General features: G+C 32.7%; 1 protein-coding gene across 1 annotated transcript; it reads right to left on the reverse strand.

The window, feature by feature from the left end:
- Positions 1-51: 51 nt before the first annotated feature.
- On the reverse strand, positions 52-9,765 carry LOC128183338 (pentraxin fusion protein-like). Its single transcript, XM_052852305.1, has 5 exons — positions 9,519-9,765; positions 4,151-4,432; positions 1,766-1,784; positions 1,196-1,402; positions 52-388 (listed from the first exon to the last, which is right to left on the reverse strand). Exons 1-5 carry the CDS (start codon positions 9,624-9,626, stop codon positions 174-176), a joined length of 831 nt encoding a protein of 276 aa, XP_052708265.1. The 5' UTR covers positions 9,627-9,765; the 3' UTR covers positions 52-173.
- Between the last annotated feature and the right edge of the window lie 6,096 nt (positions 9,766-15,861).

Raw genomic sequence — 15,861 nt, forward strand, 5'->3', positions numbered from 1 at the left:
AAAAAATTTAAAAATTCGTAGAATATACATGTACATTTTATCAATGGAGAGTAAACTTTTAAGTTATAAATATCTAGACTAATGATGGCAAAATTAACAAGGCAAATTTATAATATACTGGTTTTAGACAATACAGAAATGTTTTGAATTATCCTATAAATGTGATGTTGTATCTAGACGTCGACAAAGACCTGGACCTCACACACAGTGAGATATTCCCTCTTCCCTGGTTGATTGAGAATTGTCATTAGTACGTATCTACCTACAGCACCGGAAGCACAATACACCGATATCCGGTCACCATCATCTGCAGGTCCTTTGTAGAATCCACACGATGCATCCGTTCCATTGTTTATAATGTTTATCTGGACATCATGAAGTCTTTCCCCTTAATGCAATATGTTACAATATTTCATTTTAAATAGTATTTTTCATTCAAAATTTTGATTTAAAAAAAACTCAATTATATAAGCAGTAATTTTTTTCTTTGATATCCATGTACCGATGTCTTTCCATCTATAGCTGTTGCAATCGATTTTTGTCATTAAATTGTAAATACCAACTCATTATGCTGATCAACAACTGCAAAATTGTTTTTATGTGAAAGAAATAATCCATACTGATCGATAAAGCCTTCCATGAAAGGTGACACACATTGAAAAAAAAACCCACAATGGATTTGCATATCTTCACACTCTTAACTTGTTTTTAATAGTTTCTTCTAGCGTTCATTGTATTTGATTGTAATTCATGACATTAAATTGGAAGATAATATGGAACATAAATACTCTTTTGATTGTCGTTTGATTTCATATATATTTAGTCGTTAAAAAAAAAACATGCAGATAAGATCCCCATGAAAATTTTAATACCCAGACATTTTTAGATGACCGATTATAGTGTTTGCATTAACTGAACGATGTGTCGAAAAATTCGAAAACAGAATGTTAAATGATCATCTTGTAAACGAATTTATTTAGTAAAATACCGGTTAATTGAATATAAATTACATTGTAAACATAATAATAGTTCGATGAAACATAACACCCGTACAGCTCAATAGTTATATTTACAATTTTAAGTTGCCTTCAATAACGATTTACTTTGAAACAGCGAATCTACAACATAATGAACAACGAACCTGTTGTGTGGTACCATCTCAAACATTGGTCCATTTAAACCATTTAATATTTACCACAGCAATCCTGTCTGTTGTAGATGGTGACTTTGTTGACGTCATAAATGGCTTGTAGGTCTATTTTTAGCCATGGTTGAGACTCAAGTTGGGTGCATGCAGTCAAGAGGCTGGAACTACATTTTAGAACGTTGTCATTAGCGTTAGAAGCTTCATTATTGCTGGCTGGGTATGTGGAACTCAAAGTGGCAGGCTGTGATACTGCAACTGTACAAAAAAAAAGGTTTTTTTTAAAATTGTTTTGTTAAACACTATTTTTTGTTTTCGGGTTGTTGTTTTTTTTTTTTTTTTTTGAAATCTCAAATTGCAATCATTTAATTGCTATTTTAATTGTAATTAAATGCATTAAATTGGAAAAAATTAATATATAAGAACAATTTTGCAAACTTGCAATACTAGCATTTTATTAACTGTAACTGCTCTAAGACTTATATAAGACATTGATTTCTTCTTTAAACTGAATGTAAAAACAAAATTACAAATAAATTAAACAAACAGTCTAAAAAAAGATTTTAACAAACACAAGTACGTTTTGTGATAAACAGAATAAATTGAGTCGTTACATCTTACTATTCATTGTCTCTTCTTTCTGAAAAATAAAAACAAACCATGAATGAAAAACTGGGTAGAAGGAATTAACTTCCTATAGCTAACTAATGCTTAAATTCAGTATTATAATCATATGCTAAATTATTGTCCATAATACCCTAAACATCGTCAAAAATCAACTGTCATTAATTTTTATGCTATATCATGAGTCTAAAACTTAAAAATACATAAATCTGAATATTCAATTTTTAGGTCACCTGATTAAACTCAGGTGACCTATTGCTATCCGCTTTCGTCCGTCGTCGTGCGTTTTGCGTCGTGCGTCGAGCGATAACAATTTACATTTTTAACTTCTTCTTATAAACTAAAAGGCTGATTGTTACCATTTTTTGTGTGAGGCATCTCTATGGTATGAGGAATCTAAATGGTGATATTCATGGCTCTACCACCCCTGGGGCACCACATGATGTGGGGCCAAATATGCAAAAAAAAAAGCCAAATTTTCAAAAATCTTCTCTACTCCCACACATGTGAGGAAAAAACTGGTCGCATAGTTCATGAAGCCCTCTACCAAAATTGTGAAATTCATGACTCCTGGGTCAGGGGTTCAGGCTCTAAGGTGGGGTTAATATGGCCATATAATTAAAATGTATTAAATCTTAGTAAATCTTCTTCTTTACTCCCATGTATATTTGTTAAAAACTAAATGCATCATTATGATGTCCATGAAGCCCTCTACCAAAATTGTGAAATTCATGGCCCTTGGGTCAAGGTTTCAGGACTTGGGGGGGGGGGGGGGGGGGTATAGTGTTAATGCATATAATGTTTAAAAATCTTCTTTATTCTCACACATCTGTATGAAAAACTGACATCATAATTATGTTTCCCAGGAAGTCCTCTACTTAATTTTTTTAATTTCATGTCCCCTGGAGTAGTATGGGTTTTAACTCTAGGGCAGGGCCAAAATAGATGTATAGGTGTTAATGCATATAATGTTTAAGAATTATCTTCTTTACTCCCACACACCTGAAAGGAAAACTGAATTCATGATTTTGTAGACCAGATCTTTAAGTTTTTCACCAAAATTATAGGTTCTATAGTTCTTTTTTAAAGATTTCAGGCAGGGGGTGGTCGTTATTACAGATTTATAATTTGTCTACTCCAGAATAAAAACTAATTAAATGCATATATGAGACACCTCCACAAGTTTGTGTATGGGTTATATGCTACTGAGGTGATCGTTAAGGCCAATTGGCCTCTTGTTCTAATTAATTTGTGTTCATTTTATACATGATACCGAAAAAAAAAATTCAAAAAGGTAAAAGTATGTTGTATTTTATTACAATGTGCAAAACATGCACAATAAAACTTAGCGGCTTCCTTCATTTTTATCAATCGTTTTTGAATTAGTAAAAAAAAAAATTATACTTGTAATAATACAAGAGCTTCAAATACTTCAGATATAATCTTTGAATGAACAGTGAACAAAAAAGGGAGACATGCTTTTAAAACAGGTATAAAAGATACATGGTTCATCTTAAATATTTTTTATATTTATTCATAGATTTTAGGTATTACACTAGTACATAAGTTTTGACAACGCAGTACACAAAATATTTTTTATTGAATATGTTTTTCCGCTGCTCGAATTTTTTTTAACTAGACCAAATTGCTTATGTAGAGCTAATTTGAATAGATCTTAAAACAGCATTATGTTTTATGATATTTAAACCCTAACAAATTGTAAACAGATATAAATGTGGTAAAAATTACATAAAGTTCTGCTAACGTAGGTCATAATAATAATATATACATACATATATAAATAGATAAATAAATAAATAAATAAATATATATATATATATATATATATATATATATATATATATATATATATATATATATATATATATATATATATATATATATATCGCGGTTTATAAAGCGTAAACTGCCCCAAGTTATGTTATACTTGTTTAACATAGGTAGAAATTGAATTTATTCCTTATAATTTAATTTTCTACTTTCTAATTAGATAATAAGTCCCATTAATTAGTTGAAATATGTTAATTTGTACAAAATTTAAACGTAACGTCAAGCGGATTAATACGTTTTGCACGCGCGTCTTATTGTGACGTAGGAAAGTTATGTTATACGATATATATGAATTTGTTTAGCCAATCAAATGAGGCGTTACAATCAGAATTAAATTATTTTTAATTGAAACCGAAAACAAATAGAAAATGGATACATTTTTAACCACAGTAAGAATGGTAGGGAAATTTATCATAAAATTAAAACGTTTTCCACTCAGTTAGCAAGTACATTTATTTGTTTTGTCTAAACATATGAAATTAAAAAAAAAATTACGGAGTAAATAATTAAAATGAGTTGTTGCAAACATACCATTTCGTAATATTTACAGGCGGCCATGTTGTTTGTGGGCTCTGTTTTCTCTCCTAGTTTCATCCACTCACAACACGCCCGACATCTATACAGGTCCTCCATGATTTGACAGACCTCCATACCAATACACCGTCTGTCTCCCCGGCAAAACTCAGTACATTCCCTCAAAGCAGCAGGAAAACTCCCTCCGTCGCCGGAAAACAAAACTTTGTAAGCACTTGTTGGGAAACCAAATGATTTCAAACTAAATTGCCGCTGATAATGCTCCTTAATTTTTTCCGACTTTGATAATGGAAAGATAAGAAATAAATAAAGAAAGGGTATAAATATTTCTTTCATGGTGAAATAAAATTCTAAACAAAGCCTATGTATAACTATATATAAGTTAATATAACTTCTATGTATATACAAAGTTTATATTAGAATGAGATACATTTGTATATATATACATACTTTTATATATTGATCTGATTGCAATAAAAATGTTTAAAAGAATCACTCATTCTTAGCTAGGATTTTAGAATTAGTCATTGAAATCTAAGCACCAAGAATATCTCCACGCAATCGTTCTGCAGTGGTTTCATGGTTAATAAGATAATCATTTAAAAAAATTGACAGCTTTGAAGAAAACATTGAGGGGGCATACAAATAAAATATTTATGGTTGAAATGAAATAGATACAATTACTTCCCAGAAATTTAAAAAGAAATCAATTGCCCATGGGATTGATCTAAACAAAAGATAAAAAAAAGTATGAGTGACATAAGATAAAAGCGTGATTTTATCGATCAAATGATAAATTTTCCATGATTCTAAATGTTGACATCTCGATGACATTTCCTATGGTCGTCAGCAAAATTTTAAGAATAAGTAAATGAGACCAAAATGTTGGAATTCAGAATAAACCGTTAATTTTTTTACCATGTTTATGATCTGGTCAATTTAGGCTTTCAATTTATATTGTTCTTTTGTTCTCGGACTGAATAAAAAATGACAATAACAAACTGTCAATCATCTCAAAAATCCATAAAACGAAATACAAATTCAAAGCAGAGCAGCATGGACCTCTAAAAACATAGAGGTGGGATAAGGTGCCTAGGAGGAGTAAGCATCCTCTGCTGACCGATCACAATCGCCGAGGCTCGTGTAATCGGTAAAAAAAAAAAGGAAAAGTCCGTAGACAATTAGTTGCTTAATTATAATCTAACAGTTAGTATGAAAAATGTCAGTCAGCATGCGACCCAGTGGAAGATTGTTTTTGCTGACAAGGTCGTTGTATTGTGAAAAGATGACTTCAAACGAGTCTGTAGATACACCTGTTTTATCAACTTGTTTGTCAGTAGCTTGCCTTGCCTTAGAAATTGTTCATACGAAGAGCATGCCCTTGTGTATCGAATTAACTGAGAGACAATTTAGCGCTGCAACAGATAGATGTCAGAAAAGCAATTGAAAAACCGATTGTCTTTATTACACCAAGGTGGGAATATCAAATGTCTAATACATGTACTCCCCTATCCTATGCTCTTCTGATCTTTAATAAAAATTCAAAACGAACCTCGAAGTTACACATGTGCTTGAAAATCAAGCCCGCCCCCCCCCCCCTCCGGAAACAACACGCATCAAAAATTCAAATGACCTCGCATTATTACAAAATTGGGCTAGTTAGACCTCTTACACATTGTTTTTCATCACATAAAAAAATCAGCTTATGTCGCCTGCGGAAACGCCCCAAATTCAAAGGAAAATTCGGGAATTATTTTGCCTCAGCCATGTTTTGACGTTAACCTTCAGTGGAATACTGTTATGACACCTTAATGCATTTGATTGTAATAGGTCTAAAATGATGCTTAAAAGAGTGCTAGCATTATTTGATAAAAAGAAGGTAAAAATCGGTCGTATATAATTTTAAAATAAATGCTAGTTTTAATATCCATATGTTTTTCAGATCATATTTTAGTTGTTGATGAAAACAGAACATAAATATGAACGGACTCGAGGCTATTATTTCCAATTGGCAAACATCACTGAGTAATTTCAATTACCGGTATTATTTGCCTGACATCAATAGATTTTCTTTTCAAGTTAAATTAAAAAGAAGAACATAAAGGCATTGAAGACCATTCTATCCATTTTTCTACGGGAATAAAAAAAAATCTTCAGGAATTTAAATTCCAATTGAACAAACCTCCTGGGAGTTTAAATTCCGAAAAAAAATGTAATATATTCTAAAGGCATGAACTATCATTTTGAATGTAATAATTTTTTGATCAAGTGCATCTTTAAAAACTTGTCTTAAATACCATATTTGCTCACCATCATTATCCGGCAAACTGTTGTATACCACATACTGCGTCAGAATTTCGTTTCTCCTTACGATTCAGTCAAATTAGTAAATACAACATGTAAATAATTTTATGTTTGAAGTTTTTGACAAAATTTAGTACTTGTAATGGAAAGTGGCCAGACACTTGATTGTTAAGTTTCTTGTTACTCTAAGTGGCTAATCTATCACTTAAGCAGTTTGTATGGAATAAAATGCTTATCTTTTTACTGCGTTTTAGATACTGTTGAAGTTTTGAAGATGTAAATTATTAAGTATTCTTCCATGATTGCGTCTAAAAAATTTACTTTAAAATTATTAACACTCTTTGACCAATACCAATGAGATAGAAATGAATTATTTTTAAAATGAAAGAGATCCTACCTAAAAACTTATTTTAGACACATTATTTATGTTGATTTTTATTGTCGTTTGATAACACTTTCGAACAAATACGTTTCATTGTCTAATAATTGTTTTTTTTTCTATACAAAAATCTAATATCGTGTGAAACCACAAGAAATGTTTTAAGTGGACAATTTTCAAGTCTTTTCTAATTAACTACTCAAGTTTGATTTTTTGAAAAAAAATATTAACCAAGATACCTGATGAATAGACTGAGAAATTTTGATTAGGACTAGATACTTTATTATGGTTTGGCGTTACTGGCCAAAGTGACTTTAGACTACCTATGAGCTGCCTCAGAACAAATCAAACAAAACAACAATACGTGACGGCCCATCTATAGGCTCATTTGTCAGTGAGTCAGCGAAAATGCACACACGTCACAGAATATATTTTTCTGTATAATGGGTTATCGCAATTGCACAGATATACAAACGACAAAGTTATACACAAGGCTTGTGCCAATGGGTAAACGCAATTGCACAAGTTTAAAAGTTCAAAACACATGAAAATTGTCAAAGTTCTTGTACAGCAAGTATGTGCACGAATGCACAAGCATGAATACACAGCATTAAAAACACATTATCAGCATTATAACCACATTATATGGACATTTGAAACTGTATACTATAATAATTTAAATGATTGCACTCTTCCATTGGAGCTGGGGTGCGACGATTGCGCCACTTGCAAGGGTCATGAACGATTGTTTATAAGACTGCAACTGCCACAAATGAAGTGCACAACTTTCAAAAAGTAACATTGGTGACGACGGCAGGACCACAACTCCAAAGGTCACCACGAGCCAGTAGTAGCTAATTGTGATGTGGTTAGGCAGGATGGCCAACACCGCCACGTACAATTAAATAAATCTTGCAACGCACATTGTATGGTCTTTAAAAGGATATCATTAGCTGTAATGACCACCCCTGGATGATACCTATTCTATCGCTTCCCGATTCATTAAACCCCTTATTTCATTCATTGCTTTAATTTTGCCTAAAAAGCGCCATATTAATTGAGGCAAGGCAATGGACCAAACTATTGTTGTGGTAGAGAACATGTCACAGAAATGGGACAAGGTTGTGGAAAGAAGTTCCAGCACCTCTTCAGTGTTTTTTTTGGCCAACATTGTTTGCTCCACAATGAATGGATAGAAACTGAGGACGATCTTCTAAAGTTAGTAATGTTAATAGCATTATTTTAAGGTCGTGTAGCTTCATGCCACTATATCCTTGGCATAGGACTGAGGTGTTCTCGAGATTAAGACTAAGCCCCCCCCCCCCCTCGATCGATACTGCACACATGGCTGCTCTTTAGGTGATAGACGATCCAACAATCCAAACTTTGACTTGACCTAGAATTAACTTGTGTATGGTTAGTAAGATAAATATTGTTGGAATGGTATATGTGTTCATTGATACTGAAAGAAGTGTGTTATCATACGCCATCCTCCATCAGCTTTGGGTACGACGCCTATGGGAGATACATGTAAATCAGGCATTAGGCATGTGGGGGGGGGGGGGAGGGAGTAAATATGGGCCAGCATTTGACCTTCGAAAACTTCACTTTGTATTTTTTCCAAAAGAACATCCCCATTGTCAGAAGCTGAACACAAGTGTTTTTAAAAGACTGAAATGCGTGGTCCATAGTATTGTAATTTAAAGCCATGTTTTAGCCCATCCTCCAAATACCCTGCTGACACCCTATATGGTTATTGACTCAAATAATTGGTAGTTTGACTAATGATTGTTGAAGAATATCGTAGGACCCATACTTCTTTGGGGTTGACGAGGGTTTCCCGCCCACGATTGGTAGGTGCGTGTTTGGTGAGCTGCATGGTGTCTGAGACCTGAATGTTGCGTAAGGGGTGTTGCGGACTGGAGTGGAGGCCCGAAAGGAGTTATTCGAATGACTTGGGGTTGGGTAGCACTGTTGCACATCATACATGGATGGGTGACAATGCACTTAATGCACCTGTGTATGTACGGACAATGGGGCTTGTAACAGTATGCTTTCAGAATGTAATCGAAGCACTTTTGGTGTTGGTTATTAGAAGGTTTATGTAAATTTGCGGTCATGTATAGCAACCAAAGCTTGGTATCTATGATTCCCTTAGTCCTGTGAAGGGTGTATGTGATCTTCAACCTAAACTGTTCATAGTACAAAACCCACCCATTAGAATTCTGTGCCCCTAAGCGAACGTCGTGCATATATTTGTGTGCTGTGACTTAAGTGGGTACACTGCTGTGTAGATGTTAAAATAAATGCGAAATGCATCTGTCCATTTTTCTATAGAAGTTATTCTGGTAATAGGTTTTGGTTGTGATGTGATGTTACCCAGTGCATCAATTGTCAAAGTAGATGTTACCTGGGCATGAGTGGGATCCCTTACCAATAATGTTCCGAAATTGACAAATTCCCCCGTGATGATTTTTTGTTTAATTGTTTTGTTTACTTGACACCCAATGGGAACTGTGATAGAGTTGATTGGTTCAGGAATAGGCTGATTGCTTGAGGTGATAGTGGAGGTTAAGCCTGTATCTACGCATGTAGATGCGAGCCCAGTATCAACAGTTGAATTATTCCAGGCAATAGAGTAGCAGTATGTTGTGATGTTGCTACAGGGAAAAAACACATTACCCGCATGATCCTGGGCTTGCTGCTATGGTAGGGCTGCCTACTGCGGTAAAGCCACCTGATGCAGTGGAACTGCTTGGGGTTGTGTGGGTGCCAGTTGAGCCTGGGCATCTTGTCTATTGTCGCCAGCCTGATGTCGGGTAGCCCTACGCCGACCTGGCCTGCGTTTCTGTCGAGGGCAGCTGCCCGTTAAGGTTGCCTCTTTGGGCCTTCGCATTGATAGTTGACCTCGTGGTATTTTCAAACAAAAGCGAAAATTATTGTATAATTTATTTGTGAATAAATTAATGTTAATTACGTAAAATTATATTAGTCGTTTAGTAGCTATGCGAAGATAAGCATTAAATTTATATCAAGATAGAGTAATGTGCGCCATTGATCAGTACACTCAAGAAGTTCGATCATCTATAAATCCATACAACCAAAGGGCCTCTGAGGCCATGGCACAGAAATCGGTAATAGACTAGCCTTTTCTCACCTTAATAAAATTGATGAAAGTATTTATGAACAATTGATTTAATCTTAAGCGTAAAAAATTTTACAGACAATTTAAACATGGCTTACAAGGTTCAAGAAGAATCGAGAAAGGAAGTGTAAATCGAGATCTAATTTTAAAGCGAGTATATTCAAGCGGAAAAAATTTCGGAAAAACATAAACACTATTTATAGGTCCCTGGATAAATTTGCATATCTTTGACAAGCCAAGATATGTCGTAATATATATAAGTGAACCTTTATCAAAATAAAAATCAAACCTTTGTTCCCTAAAAAGTAAGAATCATTTACTGTGGAATCATTAAATTTAGTGGGGGCCAATTTTCGTGGATGGCTTAAATTTTACAGGTTCGTTGGACGTAATTTCGTGAATTCTTATATATCTACAAAAGGAAACATGACTTTATTACCCTACTTTATCAATTCGTGGCGGATGTTATTTCGTGGATGAGAGATACCCACGAATTCCACGAAAATTGAGCCACCACGAAATTTAATGATTCCACAGTAATTAAAAAGCATGAAAAAAATGAAGCCTGAACTATTTCATTTATTCTAAATTATTCCTAATCTACAAATAACTGACGCTTACACATGTATTAATAATGTACATTTCTTATATATTTTAAAATAATATTTTATTCTCTCAAAACTGGATCACATGTACAAGATACAAGGATTACCAACTAAACAAAAATAAAAGGCAAGATTAACTATTGCAAAAATATGTGTGCTGCAATAATTCGGAAAAATAATAGTATCAAATTTTAAGGAATTAAACAAACAAATAAAAGAAATTTTACATCGTTAATAAAAAAGATCTCCTCAAATTGTTAGGTTCTAAAGGACTAAATATTGTTATGAAACAAAAGCATACTTTTGATCGATGTTTGCGATGATTTTTTTTATTGATCCCTTCTAGAAATTCATGTTAAAAATCACCCACTATGAAATGTCTTCTTCGAAATATGCCCGTATTTATTATTTATTCAAATTATCTCTTTGAAATATATATCAAACTTAAGGATAAGAGGAAACGACAGTTAATCGTTTTAGATCTGCGACTGACTTTGTAGTATGAAAAATTCATATTCTGAACCTTCTTATGTTATATAAACATTCATTAGTAATTCTTTATTGATTTATAAGATCACAGAATGTTTGTAAATAAAAGAAAAGATCAATCAGAAACAAAATAAGATTATCTATATCTAGTGAAATCACTTATTAGTTTTATTTATCTTAATCTTTTATTTATTTATTTTTATCATTTGTGATAGATAGAAAATTTTAGTAAGACTATAATGCGACTTTTTATTTGTAAATTAGAAAAAAACGTTCATAAAACTCCATTTCATTAATCTAATGAGTGCATGTTAGAAAATACATCAATAATATGGTGTCTCTATTTACCTCGTTTAAGCTTTTAGTCATTTACAATATTGTTCATACACAAGGTAATAAAGTACCATCACAAAATAATGGTTAATTTTGTATTTAGACGTCGACAAAAACTTGGACTTCACAAATGTTGAGAGAATCTTTTTCTTCTGGTAGAGTGAGGATTGTTATAAGCACATATCTGCCTACAGCACCGGAAGCACAATACACAGTTATCCGGTCCCCATCGTCTGCAGGTCCTTCGTAGAATCCACACGATGCTTCGGGTCCATTATTTGTAATGTTTACCTGGACATCATGCAGTCTGTCTCCTATATGGAATATTTAATAACAGTTTATTATATTATTTTACCCTGATGATAAACATACCAAGCATTCAATTTCATACATTTATAATCAGTGCATATTTTTCCTCAAGTTTGCATCGAAAATGCGAGGCTCAAGTTCAAAGTTGAATCAGGGGTACTAAGGCCCCTAAAAAATTCTTCCAGCCCTGGGCGCCGCAATATTGGCAGCCATTTTGTTTTTAAAAAGTTAGTTCGATCATTGATTGACTGGTACTTATTGATGTTTATTGCCCCTAAACTCGATTAAAATGTTCCAGTGTTTCAATAGAAGGTAATCTTAATTTAAAGACATAAAAGAGGACATCAGATAAGTTCCAATAGTGCTTTAATCAAAAAACACGACTAGTTCTATGTATGTCTTATCAAATTATCAGAGGGAAAATAAAAACATTAACATCAAGGAACTGGTCTTTTAGATACTGAATAAAGTATTCAATTTTATTACTACGGCATGTATATGAATTAAATGGATAAACAATGAAAGAAGAAATTTAAAAAAGTTTGTAATAATCAACGTAACTCTCTTCGGCTATTTCCGAAGACAAAACGTGTACGTTTTACGTCTGAAAAATGACGTCATAATGTAGACAGAGCACGCGACGTTTAGTAAACTTTGGCTAATGATCTGAGTAGGCAACCAGGCGGATCCTACTGTGTGCGTTTCAAATAAATTTAATTTGTTTTACAAAAATCAAACTGCACAGTGTGAAATCTGCGCTCGGTCCAACGGTCACACCGTTTATATATTAATAATGTTCATACACAAGGTAATCAAGTATCATCTTTGTAGATTTGTTAACATGGTTACTACTAAAGTATTTTAGTCATTTTTTTTACGGTAGGTAAACATTTCTTCCGATAGCATCAAAGGGCGATGAATGTAGGCCGCTCTTAAATACTGTTATTGAAATCTTTTAATGCGCCACGAAAAAAATCAGTATAATTATCTTATTTGATCAAAAATACTTTAATGCTCAAAGATATCATTGATGTTATACACTTCTGGTACATCCCACAGATGCTTCATTGTTTGATGTGGAAAGATATGTTTAAAAGATAAAAATAAAAGTCAAGTGCATTAAATTTACATCGATCAACAATTTTTGTTATAGATGTAGAGAATAATAAATGGAAAAATCTGTATCACAACCCATAGCAACCTTATACTCTATGTGATCCAATTTTTGACATGTATTGTTGTTGGTTTTATAATATTTAAATTAAGAAATCTGGTTTTCATTTTCATGTGAAAAAAAACTTACAAGAACTTCATCCCCATTTCAAAACTGCGCATTATCGACGTTCATATGTATTGTGACGTCATTTAAAAGGAAATCTTTACATCATTACGTCATAGTTTCGACTGCAGATATGCACAGAAAAAGATGTTAAGATCCTAGGTTATCCGAATAAAAGTGCAAAGATATTCCAAAAAGGTGTCATAAATGGTGAAATAAAGGATGATGATACGGGGCTGTAATGAAAGCGCGTGGATCTTATTAGGAAGTACATAAAACCATGGGAAGAAAATACCTTTGTTCTTACCCGACGTGACGTCACATTTCGTTGGTTAATGAGAATGATTGACGTAGATTGAAAAAGTAAAATAATAATTATGCTGTTTCGAGTTGTACGTGTAAATAATTTAATGCTGTATTATCTTTTCTTTCCATGAAATTATAAAAATATATTCGAAAATAAAATGTTTGTCAATTTTCATGTTAAGTTGTTAACGTTTTATAAATGTGTTGTGCGGCTCATAATTATAATTTTTCCAGAAAAGATTGGTAAGATATGTGATAGGAAGAAGAATCTCTCATGATCTGCGATGGTATTATAATTATATCCAACTTTTTTGTGTATTTTCTATTCCCTCGCCAATGCTTGTGGTTAGAAAACATACAACTCGTTGTGTAAAAATCATATACCATCCAATTATGAGAGATTATTCCTTTGAACAATAAAATGCTAATCACCAATGAAAGTATTTATTGTTTACATTTTTCTTATACCAAATTAATACACTGATTGTAAAAAGCAATTAAAATTTACTAAATTACTGTTAATCTGTACGTTAGCCAAAAGAAACGGCCAAATTGTCTCCAGTGGGAAATTGAGTCTGACATCATCATGATAATATATTGCAGTTCGTGACTTTTCTTTGGTATCTGTAGGTTTCGATCAATTGATAAACGGGGCGTGTAGATTTAAGTTCTGTTTAAGTCGCTGTAGGTTTCAACCAATCTATAAACAGGGCCTGTAGATTTCAGCCTGGTCGTTTCTAAAAAGTTAAATATTAACCATAAGATTCTGCGTATTTTGTAAGTCAAATATTCCAAACTGTAGTTAGACAATAATGTATTCTATGCAAAGCTAATAGAAACATAAAGTAAAAAAAAATGTTTAACATTTTGTTTCCATACTTACAAAAAGCATTTTTTCGATACTTTTCATTGTTCAAATTTAGCTTATCTTCTTGGTCATTCTTTCAGAAAACCATTTCATATCAAATAAAAATGCTGGGTACCCGGACCTGACAACTCTAACCGTTCGGATCAATAGTGACTCACACAGCATTACGTCACACGTGTTTGATACGTATACGGAGAATGAGTGGGTACACGCCAAGATTACCTTACATTCAGTGGATAATATGAAGGTATTTTTTAAATTGTTCTCCATAAACATTAACGAAAACAATATAAATGGGGGAATGAATTGAGCATTATTGAAAATGTGTTTTTATTTTTTTTTAGGTGTCCTTTAAAGCAAAGTTTGGCGAACTGGCCGTCTATAACATTGTATTTACCCCGATGTTACGTACAAATTGAAAAAAGGTGAACCAAGTTAATACTAAACAAAATTTATTGAGGACTATAACCTGATATGATAAAAATATCTTCACATATTTCCTATGCATACAAAAATTTGTCATAAAATAAATAAAACATCCTATTGACATTATTGGTCATGATTAATTAGATATTTTAAATAACATGCATTTATCAATACCGACTTTAAACTCTAGAGTATGTTACTTGCAATTAAAACAAATTTTCCACTTTGTCATAAAAAAAATACCAAAAAATCGAATGAAATTATGAATGGCATAATTAATATTCTTCTCATAAAACAGAATCATGTTTCAGAAATGATAAACTAACGATCATAAAATAAAATGTTGTTGTACCTTCCACCTTACATCCTGTGGTATGATGATAATCAGCAATATCACCAACACCTGCGTCATCTTATTTTCTGATCTTTTTCTGTTTATATTTATGGAAATAAAAAGAACAATTTAGATTAAAAAAAATTACTTGGAAATTTTTTTTACTTTGTACAAAGAATGATGAACAGTTAAAATTTAGACATATTTAAAATAATGTTAAGAACGTCATATCTTGACTCTTAATATTGACTCTTGATATCTTAACTTGGTATGCCTAAAATTCAATCTAATTTCTTAAACCCTTTTCCAAAGGTTTAGGCTCAAAATCTCGAAAGCGATAAGAATAGAAAAGTACCCTCGCTAATTTGTTACTACAACTCGACCTATAAATCTAAACTTTCATTGTCTTTTTTTTACAAAGCAATCGTTGTAAAGATTCTGTTTAGTTAAAAATATCGCCACAAATATCAATAGGGCAAATCTTGGGTTTCTTTCTTTAGGTAACCTGACTAACTCAAATGACCTATTGAAATCGTTCGTCTCACGTCGTTCGTCGTATGTTGTCAGTCGGTCGTAGACTGTTGAATATTTTAAGCTTCTTCTCTGAAAAAACTTTACTCATTTAAACCAATTTAAACTAAATTTATCATAAAGCATCTAGAGATAAGTGGAGTTTATATTGTGAAATTCATGACCCCTGTCCCTCTAAGGCCTACGGGGTTAGGCTTAAACCATCAAAATTAATGTAATCTTTACAAAATAACTGCTGGCATAACTGTAATAAGAATTGGGCTCTCTACCAAAATTTTGAAATTCATGGCCCAAGGTCATGGGTTCTTGTGTTAGGGCGGAGCTCTAATGGTTGTATTGAGAAAATATTAATGCATTAATTCTTTAAAAATCGACCTTCTGCTCCTCAATATTTAGCTGA

Source organism: Crassostrea angulata, chromosome 5, assembly GCF_025612915.1.
Source record: "Crassostrea angulata isolate pt1a10 chromosome 5, ASM2561291v2, whole genome shotgun sequence".
In the NCBI taxonomy this organism is placed as follows: Eukaryota; Metazoa; Mollusca; class Bivalvia; order Ostreida; family Ostreidae; genus Magallana; species Magallana angulata.

What these genes read in the sequence shown, in the direction of transcription:
- LOC128183338 (XM_052852305.1), bottom strand. Translation starts at nt 9,626, where the DNA reads ATGCCCAGGCTCAACTGGCACCCACACAACCCCAAGCAGTTCCACTGC. An exon ending in GCAAGCCCAGGATCATGCGG is followed by an intron (nt 4,433 to 9,518) that starts GTAATGTGTTTT and finishes CCATTATCAAAG; the next exon opens with TCGGAAAAAATTAAGGAGCA. An exon ending in CAACAGACAGGATTGCTGTG is followed by an intron (nt 389 to 1,195) that starts GTAAATATTAAA and finishes TATTGCATTAAG; the next exon opens with GGGAAAGACTTCATGATGTC.